Genomic DNA, 15774 nt, shown 5'->3' with positions numbered 1-15774 from the left:
TGGGCTGGTAGTCCTAGGATATATAAGAAAGCTAAACATCAGTTGGCGAACACCAGCAAGAAGCATTCCTCCAGGGTTTCTACTTCAAGTTCCTGCCTTGACTTCCCTCAATGATAGACTATATAACCTGTACGCTGAAATAATCTATTTCTTCCCTAGGTTACTTTTGGGCAGTGTTTTATCATAACAACAGAACAAAACTATAATACAAGGTTCTTGGAATCTGAATGCTGGCACTTATATTTGTAGGCCAAGTGCTCTATCTGCTGAGTCAGCTCCTCAGACCACAAAGCATACAAAGATACAGGGAAACTTAGCCTAAAAGACAATATAATTCCATAAACTGCATCTAGAAAAGTGTAGCTGTATGAAGGCCTGTCTTCTGAGTGCCGAGTTACACCACTATGCTAGGCTCCAGGTCTCTAACAGTGGCGAACTGTTTGCACTCTAGATCTGTACACACTCTTTTGTATACTGAGTCACTGTCTCTAGGTTACTTATATCACTGAAGAGAATATCATGCTATGTAAACAGCTTTTCTACTGCACTGTTAATGAACATTAAGAAAGAAAAAAGTCTGCATGTGTTCAGCCATTCTTTTCCTTATTTCCGATTCATGGTTGGTTGACTCCATGGATATGAAAACTGCAGACTCATAAGGCTAATTAAATGTCTAAAAATGCTTAAGGGGCTAAAAGAATGGTCATAAAGATGCTTGAACATGGATTAATAAATCATGAAAATGATATATTAGCAAATGAGAATACTAACAAAGAAATGATAAAAAACAATATTCTGGATTGGAAAATTTAAAAAATAGCACTGCAAAATCACACAGGAATGGATTTAATCAGGCAGGTGAAAGCATCAGTGGCCTTAACAGTTCATGTACAATGATCAAGTTAGAGGTCAAAAGATAATAAAGAACAGTTGAGGTGAAGTTAAGGGATTTATGTGACATTATCAAGAAATTTATGAGACACTTATTAAACAAATGCAACTGTCTAAATGTAGTATCTAAATGTTTATGTCCATCCAAAAGCTGCACATAGATATTTATAGCAGCTTTGTCTGTAAGTGTTAAAACTTATAAATAACCAAGCTATATCTATCAGTGGGTAAATGAAGAGTATAGTATTACTCAGACACTAAAAACAGAAAACATTAAAAGCATCGAAAAGACATGGAAGAAACATGCACATTTCTAAATAAAATAAAGCAATCTAAAAGGTTTCTTAATATATGATTACAACTATATGATACTCTGGAAAAGGCAAAACTACTGAGCCAATGAAAAGATCAGTGGTTTCTAGGGAGAGAGGGAGAATGACTTAGAAAGCACACTTATCCTAAGATATTTAGGGTAGTGAAACTATATATAGTGGGACATATATGTCAACAAACATTGTCAAAATGTATAGGATATACAACACCAAAAGTGAGCCCTAATGTAAACGATGGACTTTTGGGTGACTAGGATGTATCAGTATAGATACACTGATGACAACAAAATCTAGTGTAGACTGTTGATTGTGGCAGAGGTTGCACATGTAGAGGCAGAAGATAAATGGAAAATACACTTTCCATGCAATTTTGCCATGGACTAAAATTTCCCTAAAAATAATGAGGTAAAACCAACCACACTGAACCTCATAGAAGAGAAAGTGGGAATTACACTTGAACACATTGGCACAGGAGACCACTTCCTATAACTCCAGTAGCACTGGAGAAACAATTAATAAATGGGACCTCCTGAAACTGAAAAGCTTCTGAAAAGCAAAGGACACAGTCAACAAGACAAAACAGCAGCCTACAGAATGGGAAAAGATCTTCACCAACCCCACATTGGACAGAGGTCTGATCTCCAAAATACACAAAGAACTCAAGAAGTTGGTCATCAAAAGAACAAATAAACCAATAAAAAAATGGGGTACAGACCTAAACAGAGAACTCTCAACAGAGGAATCTAAAATGGCTGAAAGACACTTAAGAAAATGCTCAATATCCTTAGACATCATAGAAATGCAAACAAAACAACTCTGAGATTCCATCTTACACCTGTAAGAATGGCCAAGATGAAAAACACTTATGAAAACTTAATGCTGGAGAGGTTGTGGGGTAAAGGGAACACTCCTGCATTGCTGGTGGGAGTACAAGCTGGTATAGCCCCCTTTGGATATCAGTATAGCAATTTCTCAGAAAATTAGGAAACAACCTACTTCAAGACCCAGTAATATCACTTTTGGGTATATACCCAAAGGATGCTCAATCGTACTACAAGGACATGTGCTAAACTATGTGTTCATAGCAGCATTGTTTGTCATAGCCAGAACCTGAAAACAACCTAAATGCCCCTCGACCAAAGAATGGATAAGGAAAATGTGGTACATTTATACAATAGAGTACTTACTAAACAGCAGAAAAAAAATAACATCTTGAAATTTGCAGACAAATGGATGAATATAGAAAACATCATATTGAGACCAAATCCAGAAAGACAAATATCATATGTACTCACTCATAAATGGTTTTTAGATATAAAGCAAAGAAAACCAGCCTACAATTCACAATCCCAGAGTACCCAGACAACAAAGAGGACCCTAAGAGAGATATACATGGATCTAATGTATATGGGAAGTAGAAAAAGACAAGATCTCTTGAGTAAACTGGGAGCATGGGGACCATGGGAGAAGGTAGGAGGGGAGAGGAAAGGAGGGAAACAAAAAAAAAAAAAAACAAAACAGGTAGCTCAATAAAAACAGTAATTTTTTGAAAAAGTCATGTGACTCCCTGGGGTGGGGGAAATAATGAGGGCTGGTAGATGGCTCAGTTGGTAAATCACTTTCCTAGCAAATATAAGAACCCAAGTTCAATACCAAGAATCCACATAAAATACTAGTGGCAGTGGCTTACGCTTGAAAACAATCCCAGTGATGGTGAGATTGGAGGCAAAGACAGGCAGAAAATTGGAAGCTCTTCAGCCAATTAGTCTAGTCTACTTGGCAAAGTTCTTATGGACTCTGAAATGAAAGAGACTGTCAAACAAAAGGTAGAAAGCACCTAAGGTGTGACCCCTGAAGTTGTTTTCTAACCTCACATGCATGTGCACACACATGCATGCACATACCTGCAACCATGTACACACACACATAGATGATGCTTACAAAACCCTTAAGGTCTATGTGAGGTGGGGGGGGTGATCAGAAAAAGTGTGTGTGGCGGGGGGGGGGGGGGTAATTCTCAGGAAATTAGAAAAGGAAGTATAATAATCTCATGAACACACGAACACTGTAATCTCTCCAGCTTGCCACCTAGAGAACATTTCCAGGCTACAGAGAAATAGGGAAATCTGCTGGCTTGAATATCACTGAGTAAAGAGCTACACAAAGAACACCAGAGACCTGCAAAGAAATTTAACCCTCAAATATTCATGACTGTATCTATGTAAGTAAGGCCCAAAAGGAAAAAAAATCCAAAAGGATTGCAAGGGACATTTCCAAAATCTTACACAGGATTATCCAAACCAGAGCACAAGATCTCATGACCCTTGAAGCATTAAGCACAAAGTTTTCTTTTACAACAGTAGTGGGATAAAAACTGTCATGGTTCTACTTAAAAATGTTAAATGCAAGAGCCAAAAGGAACAGTGTTTCCATAAAACTACCACCTTCCAAACAAAGCTCACAAATATTTACAAGGACATAAAACTATATGATATCAATAAAGTAAAATTTACTGTATCTGCTATGCAAAACAAAACCACCAGACATGCAAAGAAGCATGAAAACATAATTCACAAGGATACAGATCAGTGAAAACTAATCTGAAAGTTATATAAATGGTCAAATATTTAAGGATGTTAAAATAGTTCTTGCAACTATATTCCAGAAGAAAGAATTGAGAGGAAAGTCTTAGTCTTTTATTAGAGGCATGGGAGATACAAGAGAGCCAATTTAACTTTTAAGATTAAAGTTACAATGTCTGAAATAGAAGTATACTGGATGTGATTATTATCACATTAAATACAACAGAAGTTATGATGGAGCCTGAAGACATTAGCAATGAAAAACAGCTAAAATAAAAAAGGGGAAGAAAGAAACTGCTAGAAAATTAACAACAGTGATCTATGGGACCCTCAGAATCCTAATGGGAGTCCCCAAACAAAAGTAATGAAAGATAAAACTGGAAGTAGTAGTACTTTTTTCTTAATTTTATAAAAATAATAATCTAAGTGTGGATTGTATTTTTGCTTTTTTTTTTTTTTTTTTTTTTTTTTTGTCAACGTAGTACAAGCTGGAGTCATCTAGAAAGAGGAAGCCTCCGAGAAGCATCTGTCTAACTGACCCATGGGCAGATCTGTGGGGCACCTCCTTGAAGGCCCTGTGAGCATTGCCATTCTTAGGCAGTAGTCAAGCTGAGGAAGCCATAACGAGCAAACCAGTAAGCAGTGTTCTTCCATGGCCTCTGCTTTAGTTCCTGCCTCCAGGTTCCCTGATTTACCACAGTGATGGGACTGTGACACAGAAGTATAAGATCAAATAAATCCTTTGCTCCCTAAGTTGTTTTGTGTCATGGTATTTATCACAGCAACAGAAAGAAAACTAGGGCACTAAGGTAGAAAATCTCATGGAATCTAAAAGACATGTAACAAGACCTTTAAAATACCAGAGTTGAAAACAAATGGCAACCAAAATATCTTCCAAATTTGAAAGCTAAAAAAAAAAAATTACTAAGTATACAAAAGCTGTTAAGAATTTAGTATCTACAGACTCTTTACTGCTCAGATTAAAATTTGGATTTATATAAAGGAATAAATACCACTAGATGTGATAACCATGTGATAAATATACCTATTGTGTCTTCTTACTAAAATGTAGTTTTATTTTATATGTGAATGAATGCTTACCTACATGTATGTATGTGCACCACATTGTTTCTAGTGCTGGTGGAGGACAGAAGAGGGTGTCAGATCCTCTAAAACTAGAGTTACAGGTGCTGTGAACTGCCATGTGGGTACTTGGAAATGAAACAAGGTCCTCTGTAAAAGCAGCAAGTCTACTTATACATGGAACCATTGTTCTACCCCCTAAAATCTCTTCAAATAATCCATAGCCAAAGCAAAATTAGTAACAATATAGACTAGATTCTATAATGCATACAGAAGTAAGATGTGATGACAACAATAGCACTATGGTTGGGAGGAAAGAAATGTAAGTATATGGTTGTAAGATTCTTACACATGAAAAGGTGTGCTATTATAGAAAGTAAATTGTAGTAACTACTATGATATGTATACTATAAATCTTAACACCACTAAAATATACAGCTTAGAATTAACTTTTTCCAGGTTCATCACTATTATGGTTCCTAGACTTTACAGCTGATATCTATATCAGGTGAAGGCTATTACACAAATCCACAACCAGTCAGAAAGCAGAGAAAAATGGACTGTGGAGTCCCGGCCCCAGTTCATACATCTCCATCACAACCCTTATACCCAAGGTTCAGGAAAGGGAACAGAAAACCTGTTCCCTTCACCTGCTATAGAAGCAGCTGCACTAACCTAGGGTTAGGAGAGTAAGTGTTTAGTCTGCAGTTAGAAAGTATACTAGTTTAGGAAAGTGGCAGTAATAGGTCCTCTTCTAAGATTCATGACCTCACTAGCCATGGGAAAGTAGCTAGGTTTGTGGCCCCAGAAGTGAATTCTCTCCTACTGAATGGGCCCTAAGAACAAAACACCGGGATGCCTGTTGTAAGACAGCATCTTCTAAGCATGATTGAAAAGCTCTACCTATGAACTCTCAACAATACACTTGCCTAAACAGTATCTGCATATGGACAACACCAGCTGACATTGCCAGCCAGATGGGGAAAATTTGGAGAAGCAGAATCAGTCTTCTCTAGAGATAAGCTCCCTGATAGGTTATCCAATCCCAACTGGTCAAGCCCTAAACACATATGAACAACACTAAATAGAAGGGACACACACACACACACACACACACACACACACACACACACACTTAAATTTGTGTATATATAAAATGATAATGTTAAATAAGAGGCTATTAATTTGATGTGGCAGTTGGAGGAGGTAGAAGAAAGGATGGAAATGTAGTATTCACACATGAAATTCTCTTAAAGAATTTTAAATTAACAAAGAGCAATTGTAGGGCAAAATGGTGACTTAGTTGATACCCTGTTCCTCCAGAAGCCCTAGGCTCAATTCCCAGCTCTCATATGGGAACTCACAATTGCCTGTAACTCCAGTATCTCAGGATCTGATACCTTTTTCTGGGCTCCATAGGCACTAGGCATGGGCTTACAGGCAAAATACCCATACATATACCAAGAAAAAAGTAATATACCTAAATAAATTGTCAAATAAGAGAACATTTCCAGGGCTCAGGAAAGTAAACAGCTTGCTGAGCTAGCACAAAGACCTGAGTTTGGCTATATGTAAATAAAAAGTCAGAAATGGCAGCATACTTATAATTCCAGTGCTAAATAGGGAGGGAAGACAAATAAATACACACAGAACAATGACAGATAAAATATAAAAAGATAGAGTCAGGCTCCAAAAATAAACAACTCCATATACTAGAAACAGAAGTTCTAAGTGGCATGCAAGGCCAAGCCCACTGGTCTCTGAAAGCAGACACTGACAGCTAACAGCTCTGCTTCTATGAAGTAACAGACTTAAATGTGCTCCATACAATTGAGGCAGAAGCCAGACTTGCTCATGTTAGCCAGGGTTACTGGTGCAAATTCTTGGCATTCCCAGGGGTTATACAAAGTGTTACACTTACTACAAAGATATGATAGGTCATTCACCTCTTTATTTGAAGAACACTTAATAGTTAGACAGTTTCTAGAAGAAGAAAGTTCATCTATATCCCGAGTCAAGAAAAGGAGTTTCTGACCCATCGAGTCCAGGCATTCTAAAACACTGTAAAGCATTAAAGAGATTAAAATAAGAATAGTCATTTTTCGGTTATGACTTGCTAGTTAAATTTTGTCCCTATAATGTTTGCCAATATAGTAGTCAGTAGCAATATTTAGCTATACAAATTTAATTAAAATTAAAAGCCCAGTTAATCAACTGCATTAGTCATATGTGATAAGTGTTTTTCATATTCTCCAGAATATTTCATCACTGCAGAAAATCAAATTAGATGGTGTTACCCTAAGAGGAGGGAAAATAAATAAGAAATATACCTAAAGCTATCAATCAAGATTGAAGTCACAATCTAAGGATCTGATAACTCATCATGGTCTGAAATCAAACCGTTTCTGAGTGTGGATGTGTGTGTTTCTCCAATCTGCTTTAAAGGCTACAAGCTAAGTTTTCTAACTTAAAAACATCAACAAGACTAGCATTCTCTTCTTTCCCTACCACCCCAAGATAGGGTCTCTCAGCATAGCCCTGGATGTCCCAGAACTTTCTTTGTAGACCAGACTGATCTTGAACTCACAGAGAACCATCTGTCTTTGCCTCCTGAGTTCTGGGATTAAAAAGCTCTATCTTCTCTTGTAATAATCCTTAGTTCAATTATTTCTGCGTTTTTTTTTAAATATCATTTTAGACATTGGTCATAGTCAGAAAACTAGTAAGTACATCCTTAATTTTCCTTTGCTCTTATTTGAAATGGAAAACATTGCCTCATATTTGGGGGCTTAGTAGGTCCTCCCTTCTTTTCTGGTTCTTGACTGGCTGCTTTCAGTTCTTCACGACTAGCTAGTGCCTCCAAATTGAGCTCTGCAATCTGTAAGAAAATAAAGTGGTAAAAGTTATTTAAGTTTTTGTACAGAATTTGAGGCGAAAAAAATCACTTAAATGTTATTCTCTGCTTCTCTAGAATCATGGCTATGTCACGGCCCTCAGGCACAAGCTGGCTTCAATAGTATCAGATGGTTTTATGACAGCTTAGCCAAGAGCAACAACCTGCCACCAGCTACTAACACTACATGAAGACGGTTTCACAGAGCCAAGTGGGCTGAGTGGAAAGTGACGGCAATTCTGGCTCACCATTCCTTAGTCTCTTAGCATGTATTTCTCTCTAACTTTTAGAAATGAAAAACAATGACTTTTAATGCAACGCCAAAAAAGTCAGTATATTAATACAAAATTAGACTATCAAAAGTATAATTGATATTTATTTTTGTTCATAAAGTGGGAATCCACTTGGAAAGTAAGATAAAACAACTATTTAAAAAAACAACATATTTTTGCCAGGTCAGGTGGTGATGCACGCCTTTAATCCCAGCACTCAGGTGGCAGAGGCAGTGGGATCTCTGTGAGCTTGAGACCAGCCTGGTCTACATAGCAAGTTCTAGGACAGGCTCCAAAGCTACATAAAGAAACCCTGTCTCGAAAAACAACAACAACAAAAAATGGAATTCAACGGATGGCTCAGTGGTTAAGAGTACCTGCTGCTCTTATAAAGAACCTGGGTTCAGTTCCTAGCACCCACGTGGTGGTTCACAACCATCTGTAACTCCACTTTCAGGGAATCCCATTCCCCTCTTCTGGCCTACACCAGCACCAGGCATGCACATGGTGCACAGACATTCACACAGGCAAAAACATAAAATAAGTCAGGTGGTGGTGGCGCATGCCTTTAATCCCAGCACTCGGGAGGCAGAGGCAGGCGGATCTCTGTGAGTTCAAGACCAGCCTGGTCTACAAGAGCTAGCTCCAGGACAGGCTCTAAAAGCTGCAGAGAAACCCTGTCTCGAAAAGAAAAAAAAAAAAACATAAAATAAATACACATAAAATACATAAATCTAAATGACAAAACAAACCATTTTTTGTTTGTCCCACCATTCTCAGAGGAGCCACTGCTGAGCTCCTCTATGAGAACATATGTGCTATCACAGTCTGTTAAAAAGTCAACCATTCTTAAAGAGTGAAGGAGGTACAATTCAGTTAGGTGCCCAAAGAGGAACTGGCACACTGAGAGGCAGAGGCAGGTTTTGTTTGTTTGTGGTTTTTTGAGACAGAATTTCTCTGTAGCTTTAGAGCCTGTAGGTCAGGCTGGCCTTGAATTCACAGAGATCTGCCTGCCTTGGCAGAGGCAGTTTTATCATAACCAGTTAGCAGGTCATAATCGATGGCTCCAGGAAGAATTTATCCTGATGTCAATTGTAGAAACAAATGATGAGAATACTGGGCAGCGGGGAAGAGATGGCAAAGGCTGAATCTAGTTTTCATAAACCCGTCAGCATAGGTCAGTGCCTCAGCAACCCCCAGACAGCTCCAGAGGGGTGAGGGTGAGGGGTCTAAAACTCAAGACCTCTACAACACTCATCATTCCCCACCTCTGCTATTATCCCATAGATCAGGGGACCCATCAAGATCTTAGGAAGAGCACAGGGACTTAGAACAAGGTGCAGCATCTGGATCAGAGCAACAGAGCCCAGGCTGCAGACTGTGGAGAAAGAAAGTGAGTCTGAAGCTGAGAGACTCTCAGTGTCCTCCACCCTGGACAAAGTAGTAAGGAACTATATCCATCAGGGGAATTTTGTGACAGCACTTCATACAGTGTCCTCATAGACAGCTAAGACTCCAAGCAGCCCATTGGACAGTGGAATGATTATATAGGGGTGGAATCAATCGCAAGTCACAAGCCCAACGTTGAAGGAACACACAGAGGTATTCCTAGCATTTGCAATTCCACTTGTGAAGTACTGCCTGCAGACAGAACTAGTCCTGTAATCCAATCATCTAAAGAAAAACTCAGAGGAGAACAGGACCTCCTATCACAGAGGAACTAGCACAGGTGGCATGGGTTTCTCAGAGCCAAGAAATGTGACTCAAAATTGAACCCCAGCCATCAGAGTTCTCATATTCTATATCCCATCTGACTCTCTCCCCGCATGTTCATCTCACCCTTATTTAATACTCAGTATCAATTTGGCATGACAGCCAGGTCCTGCTTAGTTTTCTCTTCTACTGCTTATTTTCCCCTTTCTTTACTCTTTCCCTTTTCATTTTCCTCTCCTAAGGAGCTGAGCTGGTCTGCAGGGTCTGTCTGGTGCAGCCTCCAAAGAGACGGGGTTTTACTATTATCTGATTACTTACTTACCTATCTCTTTTCAGTTTACCTTCAACCAAAACTCTGTCCCCACAGGTCCTTTTATCCAAGCACTTGGAAGGAAGAGGTAGTACAATCACCATAAATTTGAAACCAGTCTGGGCCATATCTACATAGTAAGTTACAGGCCTCCTGGTTGTACAGCAAGACAGTGCTTCAAGAAAACCACCAACAAAATAATTTCACAAAGTCTTTCTGAAACTGTCCTTTTCAAATCTCTATCCACTAAACTGCTGCTCAAACAATGGAATGTGCACCTATTCCTACAGAACAAGCTAATTACCATAAACACTATCAATTCAATGATCATCATCACCAGCTTTATATTTAGTTATCTGCCCTCAATACTATTCCAGCAAACTACATATTTACATTTTACAGATTTAGAAACAAGTTATTCAGAGCAACTGCCAGTTGATATAACTAGAAACTCCATAGCCAACACTTAAAAAATAGATAAAAACTAACTTCAGAGACTTTATTATATACTTTGTCAATATGTTAGTGATATGGGCCTTAATTTTAACCTTAACTACATTGCTAGTTTTGTACAGAAAGGTAGGAACAGAAATAATGATCTATGGATATCTGATTCAGTCTCATAATATTAAGAAAGCCAAAGGGACTGGTCAAAGATACTAGATACTAACCTTCTTTGGCCCATACTTAAGAAAATACCGAACTAATTCAAGAGTTGTTCTAGCTTCTTCTATGGTATCATGACCAAGCTTGTCTGGACACTGTATATCCTTCCTAGAAATGAAGATGAAATGTATATATGGAAATATTTTTAATGATTATTTCTTTTAACCACAATATAAAAGTTTCACCATTGTAGCAATCAGATTTGCACTACAACCATCAAGATTCCCTTTCTCTGCTCAACTGCCAGGCCTCAAGAGAGGTGCTGCACATCCAGACAACATGGGATGGCTTTGATAACAGAAGTATACCACAGGAAACAAAGATTAGCCAAGATCAGGCCCACTCTTAGCGGTATCAGTTAAAAGTTTCCTTCCAGAAGATTTTTATTCATATGTAAGTATCTATACATTTAAATAATTTTCTTGGTTGTTTATGAAAAATCTTAAATACACATAGATTTATGTTGATCAATATCTATATATAGATCCTACTCAGCAACTCTATTTTATTCTAAGTAATATCTTAGAGTTTTCCATATTAGCATATACAGATCTATCATATTCCTTTGAATAATAAATAACCATAACTTAATAGTCTTCTACAATTTTCTTTCCATTTTGAACCATGTTATAATGAACATGCACTTATATGCTTCAAGACTACAAGACATATTCAATTTAAGTATGCTACACTTTGAAATTCCATGGTTTTAGGGACTGAATATAGGGTCTTACAAATGATATGTAAATGTTCTATTACAACTTCCTTTAAAAATTTTTTAAATTATATTTATGTGTGGGGAGTGTGCACATATGTGCATATGTGTGTGTGGTTGGGCAGAGGACAACTTATGGGAGTTAGTTCACCCAGGGATAGAACATAGGCTATAAGGTTTGTTTCCTATTGAGTCATCTTGCCACCAAAATACATTTGTTTTTAAACTTTTCATAATTAGAGAAGGTCTCACCAAATTGCTCAAGATAACCTTAAAATCACTTTAGAGACTAGGAAATCCTTGAACTTGAGAGTCTCCTACCTCCATCTTCAAAATAGCTGAGATTACACGCCTGCCCTGTGAGGTTCAACTGTATTCCCTTAATTTCTTTATTTCATAAGAATTAGAGGGAGTAATGTTTATAAATTGAGAGAGACAACCAAGACAGGATTGGATAATACATATTAATTTATGTACAATATACCAGGACAACACCAAAACATGTATAAACCTACCCCAAAATAACTTTGGCTAAGAATCTTAGCTTAAATCTTCTGCACTGCTTCCCGATATAAAGCAGCGAGGTATCAATAACATATGGGTGTATCATCTGAGGAGGAAAAATAATGAATAAATAGCACCTTATGCTAAAGTAAAAAACAGGGAGGAGGCTTGGGAGTTAAAAGTCCAAGTCTTTACATCTTAGGTAAATGAAACGCACTTTTCTATTAGAGAATAAGGTCTTAAAGCAGATACACACTTTTAATACTTTGAGATCCAAGTCTAGGGAATGGCCCACTAACACAGCGTCAGGAGGAAGCAGCTGTCTTAGGAGATTCTGTACATCTTTGAGTTCGGTTGGCACTGGGTTAAGAATCTTCTTCGTGATTCCTGAAAAACTTTTCATAAAGAGAGAGAAATAGAGACTAAAATATCAGCTTTTCTCCAAGGACACGTTTTGAAAAATTATACTTAATATATACCTATTACAGAAAAAAGCTGAAGATCCAAATAAGCAGAGAAGTTAAAAAAAAATCAATCATAAACTTCTATAGGAGAACATGGGCAGTACTGTATATGATGTAGATGTAAGAAAGAACTTCCTGAAGAAGGCTCCATTTGCCTAAGAATTAAGGTTAACAGCTGACAAACAGGACATTATAAAACTAAAAAGCTCTTGCAGAGCCAAAGAAGCAATCAATTGGGTGAAGAAGAACCTATAGAATAAGAGAGAGTCTTTGTCAGCTACACATCTAGCAAAGGTTTAATAGCCAAAATATACAAAGAACTCAAAAAAAAAAAAAAAAGGGTAAAAAAACTAAACCAAACCAAACCAAACCAACAAAACTATGACCCATTTAAAAAAAAAAAAAATTGGCCTAGGACCTGAATAGAGAGTTCTCAAAAGAAAAATACCTTAAAAAATGTTCATCTGTCCTAGCAATTAGGAAAATAAAATCACAATAAGTTTGAGATTTTATCTTACCCCAGGCAGAATAGCAAATACCAACAATGGACAACAAGTACTGGAGATGTGGGGAAAGGAAGTGTCATTCACTGCTGATGGGGTTGCAAACTGCTACAGCCACTGTGGAAACCAGTGTGGAGAATTCTCAAAAAGCTAAAAATCAATCTACCATATGACCCAGCTATACCTCTTCTTGGGATATACCCAAAGGACTTGATATCTTACTGCACTAATACTCGCTTAGCCATGTTCACTGCTGTTGTCTTTACAGTACCTAGAATATATGAACAACCTACATGTCCTACTAGTGACAAATAGATAATGAAAATGTGGTACACATTCGCTATGGAATACTACTCAGCTGTAAAGAAAAACAAAGTCATGAACTCTACAGTTAAGTAGATGGACCTAGAAAATATCATATTAAGTGAGGTTCCCCGTACTCAGAAAGACAATCACTCCAGTCTCTCTTATTGGAAGCTCCTAGCTTCAAATCTTCAGATGTGAGTACATACCCTATAGTAACTGCAGAAACCAGGGGAGTAAAACAAGACCACTGTCAGTACAAAGGGGAATAGCAGGGTGCAAGTATCTGATCAGGGTAATAAAAAGCAGGGGACTCCTTAAAGAAGGGAAAGGAGGTGACTATAGAAACGGATGGGAAGAGGGTAAAGAGAATATAAGTGATCTGATAAGGGAAATGGGGAAAGGAAGGGCTCCTTAGGGAGGAGAAGGAAGGTAAAATAACAATATGGACAGCTGAAAAGGTCACAAGGAACCAACCTATTAATTATTTACCTAAAAAACAATTAAACCAATCAACCTATAATGAACAAAATTTAGTGTAGAAATATAACTTTTCTCATTTGGTCTGAAGGTGCTCTCTCCAAGAGTCAAAGAGCACCTAACAAAAACCCCCAATGCTAGACATGAGAAGCCCTCTTTTAAGTTGTTAGCCAAGGCTGTCTAAGAGACTTCCAAAACATACAGCCTACTGCTTTTGCCCTTGGTTACTCCCTGAGGTAGAAGGTAAGTCCTTATGGCTGAAGACACCATGCACTTCAGAAACAGGGCCCAGAAGCCCCTGAGCTGGAACTGATCTGAATCTCCCTCCCCGAGGACTAGATTTCACGGTACCAGAAGGTGCATGCAAGCTTCCAAAGGAGAAAGGCAACCAACCGTCCTACCATGCTATGGTGCATGTGGACCACATCAACAAGCAGCATGGCAGGATAGCCCTATGGGTACAGTAATGTTGCACAGACTATGGTGGCTATCAGTTCCTCTCTAATTGGACTTAAGACCCACTCAACAAGAGGGATATCATGCCTGGTACTAGAAACCTAGCTACAGTGATGTCACGGTTATTAGGGGAGAATCTACAACCACTAATTTACTAAGCTAGCATAATCCCTAAAAACAATGTATAAATATTTATATTATACCCACAGAGAAGTATCGTCTTCACCCCTAATCAAGGAAACTTTTCTTTGAAACAGAGACCACTACAGAAAACCACAACCAGTCAAAATGCAGAGTTGTAGAGTCCAATCCCAATGGATATATCGACAGAACACTCCCACATCTAAGGCTCAGGAAACATGGAGGGCGAGGGGCAGAAAGATTGTAAGAGCTGACCAGGGACTTTGCTGTGAGAATGCATCTCTGAGTGATGTCAGAAGCTACACCCACAAAAGTCTCACCAACGTGACTGCCCAAACGTGAGTTTAACAAGAAGGCACCAATGAACATGCCAAACTGCATGGGGAAAAGACAATGAGGGCTCAACCCTACATAAAGGAAAAAATGAGGAAAGCTGAGGATGTGCTGTGGAAGAATCTTTGTACATTGTAAAACATGTACTGTTCTCACTGGTAATAAAAAGCTGATTGGTCACTAGCTAGGCAGGATTTTTCAGGGACAAGAACACCAGGAAGAAGAAGGGCAGAGTCAGAGGAGTTGCTAGCCAGACATGGAGAGGAAACAGGAGATTGAAATCAAAAAGAGGTAATGCCATGTGGCAGAATATAGATTAATAAAAATTGGTTAATTTAAGTTGTAAGAGCTAGCTGGAAATTAGCCTAAGTTATTGCTTAAGCGCTTATAATTAATATTAAGTCTCTTGCAGTTATTTGGGGAATGACTACAGAGACACAGAAAACTCTGCCTACAGGAGTGTGAGTGTAAGAAGTGGCCCTGTCCAGGGAAAAGCTAATGAATTGGTTGTCTAGTGACAAACAGACAATCCTGAAAAAATACAAGTAACATAATATAGACTCAACAGGTTATATTTGAGAATTTGTATGTATATACAAATACATATATGAATGTATCAGTAACAATTGATGCAGAAGAGAGGCCAAGAATTTGAAGAGCAGAGAGGGAGGAAAGAGGAGGGAGAGATGTTAGAATTAAAAAACTATCTCAAAAATAAACACTAATAATAATAATAATAATAATAATAATACCATAACTTCATTATCCGAAGGTTATATTTTTTCCATTTTAGTAAATATCCTTCCACTTTTTGATATGCATATGTTTATAGATATATTTCACATGTTCTGTTTTGTGATTACATTTGAATGTCAATAAATGAATTTAATCATATCCTTTTAAATGGTAAGAGTATTCTACTTTGCAGTTGTTTAAAAACATTCTCTAATTTGACATTTGCATCGTCTTTTTAAAAGACATATATTCTCACCTTTTTACGATACTATGACAAAATGATTTTATATGTCTTTTTGCTGCATATGACTATTTTCTAGAAATACTATTTAATTATCAGCTCTCTAGTAGAACAGCCTATATCTTTAATATGGTCTCTCTAGCTCTCTATGCCTAAG

General features: G+C 37.8%; 1 protein-coding gene across 9 annotated transcripts in view; it reads right to left on the bottom strand.

Moving 5' to 3' along the window:
• Rexo5 (RNA exonuclease 5) overlaps positions 1-15774 on the bottom strand; it is a 57403-nt gene that overhangs the window by 13511 nt on the left and 28118 nt on the right. For 7 of the 9 annotated variants that reach the window (XR_005285039.1, XM_038326340.1, XM_038326358.1 and 4 more), the window contains 5 exons: positions 12218-12356; positions 11973-12067; positions 10748-10850; positions 7663-7766; positions 6835-6949 (listed from right to left, as the gene is read on the bottom strand). Coding sequence is in view for 8 of the 9 variants with exons in the window: in XM_038326340.1 (XP_038182268.1) it covers positions 6835-6949; positions 7663-7766; positions 10748-10850; positions 11973-12067; positions 12218-12356 (556 nt within the window). In the remaining variant the exon portion in view is untranslated. The remainder of the gene's footprint in view (positions 1-6834; positions 6950-7662; positions 7767-10747; positions 10851-11972; positions 12068-12217; positions 12357-15774) is intronic. The other 2 variants (XM_038326381.1, XM_038326397.1) reach the window with 2 other exon arrangements.

Source organism: Arvicola amphibius, chromosome 1 (assembly GCF_903992535.2).
Source record: "Arvicola amphibius chromosome 1, mArvAmp1.2, whole genome shotgun sequence".
Lineage (NCBI taxonomy): Eukaryota > Metazoa > Chordata > Mammalia > Rodentia > Cricetidae > Arvicola > Arvicola amphibius.
Note: the sequence above shows the minus strand (reverse complement) of the source record. Positions and strands in the feature narration are given on the sequence as shown.